The sequence below is a fragment of the Halyomorpha halys genome, unplaced genomic scaffold (genome assembly GCF_000696795.3).
Source record: "Halyomorpha halys isolate HHAL.00 unplaced genomic scaffold, Hhal_1.1 Scaffold1981.1, whole genome shotgun sequence".
NCBI lineage: Eukaryota > Metazoa > Arthropoda > Insecta > Hemiptera > Pentatomidae > Halyomorpha > Halyomorpha halys.
Genome location: NW_027110668.1, coordinates 124761 through 131723, shown reverse-complemented (window position 1 = coordinate 131723; position 6963 = coordinate 124761). Strand labels below are relative to the sequence as shown.

Sequence of the window (6963 nt, the reverse complement as noted above, 5' to 3'; positions counted from 1 at the left end):
TGATTAACATTATAAACAGTAGTAAAGTCAATATACCAATGTAATTTCATTCTACTATCTGAAAATTTGTAAACGCTCGCCAGATAAAAATCTCACTGTATGAACTTTGTAATTATTCTTATGGGACATATGTCCCAGAATAAAGTTATTTTTTCATTCATTCATAAAAATTGTGTTGAAATAACAAGCTTTCCACCGAGCTCTTGTACAGCGACAGGGACTACTTGAAAGGTCTATTTTTTCCGTGTCTAATAAAACTGGTTTCCAAATGTAATAGGGCACTTAGTATTGGATAATATTATTTCTTTCATTAAAGTGGATAATAGTATACAAAATGTGGAGGGTTATGTCATTGTTTCCATTACTCGCGACGTAGTTCAATTTCCACTTACCTCTAATTTGCCTAAAAAAACTAACCTCTTTGGACTAATGCTTACAAAATATCGTAGAGAGGTTATCTAACCGTCAAAATGGGATTTTAAATGTCATTGAAAGTTAAGTATATATTTGTTGTAAGAGAAACACTAGTTTGAAATGTCACGAGGAGGCTATTCACGAGAATCTGTTAGATTAAAAGATTCTAATCAAAGACGAGTTTTAGATGAAGCTACAAGATTGAGAAGAGCCAAACAAGCTATTGAAGCACTTGATAGTGACAACTTTCATGATGACCCCCATGGTGATTTAGGTAAGCATTAATCAAATATATTTTAGCATTTGCATGATAATGATTATTCTTCATATATCACCTTTAGTCTGTTTTATTAAGTTGTTGCTATGGAGCTCTGTTTTCTTAGATACTACCAACATTTTTAGTTGTTTCAGTTTGATATTTAATTATGACCATTACTGGAATTGTTTTAGTTGCCAATAAGAATGCACCCAAGTTTCATGATACACTTACTACAAGAGAGAGAAAGAAGAGAGGTACCAAGAGTGCTGATTATTATAAGTTCAAGTTAGTATTATACATAGATATATATTTAGAATGATCCAAAAAATTTAGTATTTCAACACCACTATAGTATGTGGTCTATATTTCTAATAAAGTCACGTTATGTAAAATTTATATAGAAAAAAAAAACAGGGCTATCTTGTGACGTACAATGACTTCTGGGCTATAAATAATAAAGTACCCCTCACAATACGAAAATACATTAAGGTGGCTAGCGGCAGCAGGTTACTTTTGGCATGAAAAGATTTTGAGTTTAAGTAAGTAATAACCAAAGAAATATGACACTGAGTAAAAAAAAGACCCTTTTTGTTTTGTCATATGTTGATGTTCTTATTATCTAAGAGTTTGCTTTCTTGAATGATGCTACCTCATAAGAGAGAAATGTTAATTCATGCCGTTTTCCGATTTCAGGCGCTTTAAATATTTTTCGATTAAACTATCTTAAAGTTTCCTCTTCCTGTTTTAAAATAATATTTCAAAAGTGATATAGGACCGTCTCTCCCTGGGGGTCTTAGCGGGGTGGGTCCGGATCTCCTCTTGTGAGATTGTGACATGTCATACATCAACCAACCACGCTATAATTGTCTGTTTGAAAAGTAGTAAGGCTACCATGGAGGGCAGGGGTGGAGGGTTTCATGCCGTTTTTCAATTTCAGGTGCTTTAGCCATACTGCCCAATTACATTAGGTTGCTAAAATATACAGCATACCAATCAGTCCATGATCGGATACATATACAATACATATATTCTATATATGATATAAAAATAATTTTTTTCCCCTCCTTTTTCCAAAATTAAATCCAAATTCAAATTCTAAATTAAAATCAATTTAGGTTGATTTCTCAATGACTACCTTTAATCTCTAAAAATGTACTCTGATTGGAGATGCCAGGTAAAGAAACCCATTATAAATAATTAAGGAACATCAGATATTGTATTACAATTGTGTGTTATAATGTAATAACAATTGACTTGTTTATGGATTATTGTAGTCGCAAGTTTTTCCCAATGTATTCAAATTATGGATTAATTCTGCTAATAACTAATAAAATTGAGCACCACCCGCAGACAGAATAGACTTGTGCCTAACCTCTGAGCTATGGTGTGGCCTGTTATATTTAAAATGATTAATTATGCCATTTTAAAAATAAATCTTAACTTGAGTGAATTAAATACTCTATCAAGCAAATCAAATGTCTATAGAAGGAGTTAGCTGTGACACAAAACAATAAAGAAGTGTTGGCTTGTAGATTTGGCAACACTTTATCTTCCAACCACTCCAGTCATGTTTCGTAAGTAATCTCACTGAATATGATTGTTTCTCCACTTCAAGTAATAATATGTCACTTACAAAACTTGAAGTAAGATGAAACATGTACCTAGTTTTATTTCCTATATAAACCTGAAGTTTTATTTCACTATATTGAATTTAGAAATGCTGTAGTGATAAATGCTAATGTCATAGTGATTTGATTTCTGACCTGATAATTGTTTTCTTTTTAAAATTTTTTTTTATTCATCAAGACACATTCTCATGGCTGTTACCTCTCACTACATAATAATCTTCACTTTACTTGATAAGATATTTTTAAAAAGTTACTTTTTTGGTATTAACAATTTTAGAAACAATACAAGTTTGTTTCTTACCATATTCAGTGTTTTTAGATGTTTCTTTGTTTGTGAATATACATTATAAATTGTAATTTTTTTTTTATGTTTTACTTTTAAAGATTAATGGTAATTAATAAGTATAGGGTGTAATGTTGCAGGTATCGGAGAACCTTGCCACAAATGATTGAATACGAAGCAGCCTGCAGACCTGATGAGAGGTGTTTTATTGATATTTCTGCACCGCCATCAAAATTGCCCAAACGACACTTATGTGCCGTCTGTGGCTTCCCAGCACCTTACAGCTGTATTACCTGTGGCACAAGATATTGTACCATAAACTGTCAGAAGACACATGCTGAAACAAGATGTTTGAAATGGACGGCTTAAAGGAATTAAGGCTGAATTCAGTATTTTATAACTTTTTGTATTGTTTTTATGCTTCTCGTCTTAAGAAAACATAAGCTTTAATGTAATCAATTCTCAAAGCAAGCTCGTACCGGTTTACTTACATGCACAAGTATTGAGTGTCAACTATTAGGTTAAGGAACATCCAGATTAGATTAATGAACACATGAACAACAAATAATTTATATACAAAAATATATTTAATGTAAATATTTACAAAAGTTTTTATTATAGTTTATCATGATCCCTCCCACCATGACAAAAGTCCAAGGCCTGGTTCATTAATAGTACCCTGAAACAAAATAAAAATTATATTTTAGTTTATAATTAATGAATTATCAGGTAATCTTTATAATTTCCTTATAAAGGCAAGGAGAGTATTGTAGTCAGGTCAAATTTGAAGTTTTCAATGGATGTGTATATTTTATGCTGGACATACACACTTGCCATTTGCTGCAAATGCATGACTTGTACAAGGGCTCAGTAAACAAAGGAACAAACAAACATTAGTATCTACATGCTTATTTTGTTATTTTGGCTATTTATTACATTCGATTTATATAGACCAAATGAAATTAGACTTTTTAATTTAATTACCTGGACATATAATGTCTTCATAAATACATATTTGTGCTAGGGTTAATAAAAATTAAACTGCTAAAGTTAATTAACAAGATTAAATTAATTAACAATAATCAAATTAATTAAGAAATAATGTATGAACCACGAATCGATAGAATTTAAAAATATAAATTCTTAAACGAGAGTTAATTATTTAATCTAAAAGTTGGGAAATTTATTTAATTAATTTTAACATGGAGAGCACAAATATTGATTTGTTGGTAGTTCTAAAACAATTCAAACTCAAAAGAAACATGTGGCTGCAGCACAAGCGCCCTTTGATTACTGACCAAAAACAGACACCCGATGGGTAAATAACAAATTTAGGCCAACTCGTATCAGCCAATCCAATGACTCCTTCCACATGCTCAAATTTGCTATTAACATATAGAAGCACGTTTAGACCCGCTGGAGTCCAAAAAAGGCATTTTTGGTCATTGATGTCGGTATGTGTGTCTGTGCCACAGTTATCTCTGGAGCAGATGTTCAAAAATTTCAGCCACCAATGACTAACTGACCAAATGAAGCACAACACTGTTTCACAACAGATCCTGCGTAATAGGTAAAAAATATATTTTTCTCTAGCTTAATGCCTTGAACAGTTCTAACAATTGTGATGAAACTTTATTAAAATCTTGAACTTTTCACTTATAACTAAATTTTTGAAAAAAAAAATGGGACATAATTAATAAGAAAAGAAAATTTAATTTGCATATAAATCCAAAAGTATGAAATTTATGGCAATCTATGTATATTTACTTAAAAGGTGAAAAAATTGCCACTGGATCAGTATAGATCAGAGATATAGCTCTGTACTCATACATTTTCTTTCCTTACCACCTAGATAAATAGAGTTAAATTTTAAGAGGTATAATATTAAACAGTAATAATGGCTGTGATTTTTTCAATAATCCTATCCCTTTTAGAACCTCCTGAACAAGCCTTTGGTCGGTATGTTTATTTCTGCGTGTAGCGATTGCTGTATACCCAATTGGGCAATCTGTAAAAAATGTGTTTTCATTTGAAAAAAATAGCATATATATATACCTATACCTATATTTGAAAGTAAATTAAATTATACATAAAACAAATAGAAATAATTTAAATTGGGCCACTGTTAGCAAGTTTACGGTATATTGAAATTTATACCCTTGTTATAAAAATATTTGTGTCAGTTTATCATGAAAACCTATTCAATTTTGGTTTATTAATACTTGAAAATTTTGTAAAATTCAGATTCATGGTTCAATCGATTATGCCTGAATATAATACTGACAACAGACATGGAACCAAATTTGTTCCTTGATGTCTAATCAGTAAATGGGAGTAAAACGTTTTGATTCGGAGGAGATACATTTTTTTTTCATTTCCTGCATAAATACTAAGCTTCCCTGCTAGCGGTAATGATGAAGCAAAAAAATTAATGTAAACATTAATTAATATACACAATTTTTATAACATGTTATGATAGGTGAAATATCAATTGATTATAGAAATAATTGAATGAACTTAATATACAAAAAACTAAATTCTAACTTGGGATAAAACATTAAATAATAGAATTTTTCCCCTCATAATCATAAATTATAATTACATCATTCAAACATTACTTACCGTTATTGAATATGGGACTTCAGGATTAGGTTTTTCTGTAACTTTGTCAGAGTCTGGACAAGGTGTCGGAGAGCTCTCAACAAAGGATTCAGCTGTTACTCTAAATTTCACTGGTTCTCCTGAAAACAAAAATCATGTGGGAGATAAAAAGCTGATTCTAATTGCTGGTTGAAGTTAAATGGCAAATAATGCTCAATACATATTTCAGAATCCAAAGAGCTTCATTAGTTAGAACTTTAAAAAAAGAATATTTTAGTGAATATTTATTTCTTAAGTGTATAAGTGAATTTGACAAATGTAATAGTTCTGTAAGATAATTTATTTAAAAATAATCCTGTAATAAATTAAACCTAATGAAAGTAAATTAAATATCATACTGGCTATCAAATATCAAGTTTCCCAGTCACAACTATTTTACAACAATAATAAAATTAAAAACACAGGTAAGTAACTTTCAAATGAATTACCTTGGTCCATAAATAGATCATGCTTATCTCCATTGTTGTCATATTCCCAAATCCAAACCTGTTCAGCATCATCAAATCGTGATGGGTGTTGTAAATTTGAAGAAGGAACAAAAATATCATCGAAAAATCCTAGAGTAACTGAAATAAATCAGAAAAATATATATAATTGATCAGGATGATCAAAAAGTATTTGTTCATATTACCGTCACAAAAAAACACATTGTGTCAAATTACAGTGATTTTATACTTGAATTATTAGTGGACCTGGTGGTTTGAACCAATTTTAATAGACACTAGTAGTGCAAATGACCAATATGCAGCCAAAATATAAAATTCACCAAAAGGATGACGGCAATAAGTAGTAACATTAAATTTATTATAATTTTGATACATATATATTCCTTTCTATTTTATAAATTTAAAATAGCTCAAAATAAAATTAAAGGGCACAATTCATTATTATCGATTAAATAAGAATCATACTTGAAAACCAGACCGCTTTTTTTTATATTACTCGATTTAACTATCTGAAGTCTCCTCTTATCGTTTTAACTAAATGTTTCAAAGGGATATATGAGTCACCAAATTGGGGATTAGCAGGACAGGCTGGCCAGGAAGTATTATCTTCTATTATTTTAGGAGTTATGATCTTCTTCAAGGAATTGGGACATGTCGTACATAGACAAACATATTCCCTAAAAGTATTTTTTAAAAAGGTAAGACAATTAAGGCTTCCACTGAGAACAGGAGTGGTAGGTTCATGCCATTTTTCAATTTTAGCCAATTTTTAAATATAGCTATGATTATCTTGAAAATTCATTTGAATACATTAATGAGATAGAATAAAAAAAAGTAGATGGGAATCCAAACGACAATATTACATTGACGTTTGGATTCCCATCTACTATTATAGAACTACACTCATCATATTTTGTCTAATGCACCTGAAGATCATAGTTTATAATGAACTTACTGCCATAGGCTAAGAATTATTAAAAAATAGATATCAACACAAATAACTATGTTTTACTCACTATGTACACCTTCTTTACTGCAATTTTTAATTTTTCCAACAACGATTTCTTCCATGAAAGGGCGGAATATGACATATCGGAATTCTACTTTAGTATGAGCAGCTCCATCTCCAGGAAAAATATAAGAATCATCCATAGAGAGCACATCGAAAAGTGCAACACAAAGACCCACTTTGGCAACTACCTAAAAAAATGAGTACATAGTAATTATTGTCCAACAGATTCGATTTAAAGGTTTATAAGATATATATATATA

At 30.3% G+C, this 6963-nt stretch overlaps 2 protein-coding genes across 2 annotated transcripts in view; one reads left to right on the top strand and one right to left on the bottom strand.

Moving 5' to 3' along the window:
* Positions 1-383: 383 nt before the first annotated feature.
* LOC106690933 (zinc finger HIT domain-containing protein 1) lies at positions 384-3159 on the top strand. The gene is made up of 3 exons (XM_014436532.3): positions 384-688; positions 865-958; positions 2725-3159. Exons 1-3 carry the CDS (start codon positions 535-537, stop codon positions 2951-2953), a joined length of 477 nt encoding a protein of 158 aa, XP_014292018.1. The 5' UTR covers positions 384-534; the 3' UTR covers positions 2954-3159.
* Positions 3150-6963, bottom strand: part of Polr3H (RNA polymerase III subunit H) — a 4135-nt gene continuing 321 nt past the window's right edge. Inside the window, exons 2-5 of the mRNA XM_014436531.3 lie at positions 6708-6891; positions 5674-5811; positions 5207-5325; positions 3150-3263 (exon numbers count right to left, since the gene is read on the bottom strand). Of these exons, the coding sequence (XP_014292017.1) occupies positions 3210-3263; positions 5207-5325; positions 5674-5811; positions 6708-6891 (495 nt within the window). The 3' untranslated portion in view covers positions 3150-3209. The remainder of the gene's footprint in view (positions 3264-5206; positions 5326-5673; positions 5812-6707; positions 6892-6963) is intronic.

Excerpts from the sequence above, each read along its gene's own strand:
- LOC106690933 (XM_014436532.3), top strand. The coding sequence starts at position 535 with ATGTCACGAGGAGGCTATTCACGAGAATCTGTTAGATTAAAAGATTCT. Across the intron at positions 689-864 it reads TGACCCCCATGGTGATTTAG|TTGCCAATAAGAATGCACCC; the intron begins GTAAGCATTAAT and ends GAATTGTTTTAG. Across the intron at positions 959-2,724 it reads GCTGATTATTATAAGTTCAA|GTATCGGAGAACCTTGCCAC; the intron begins GTTAGTATTATA and ends GTAATGTTGCAG.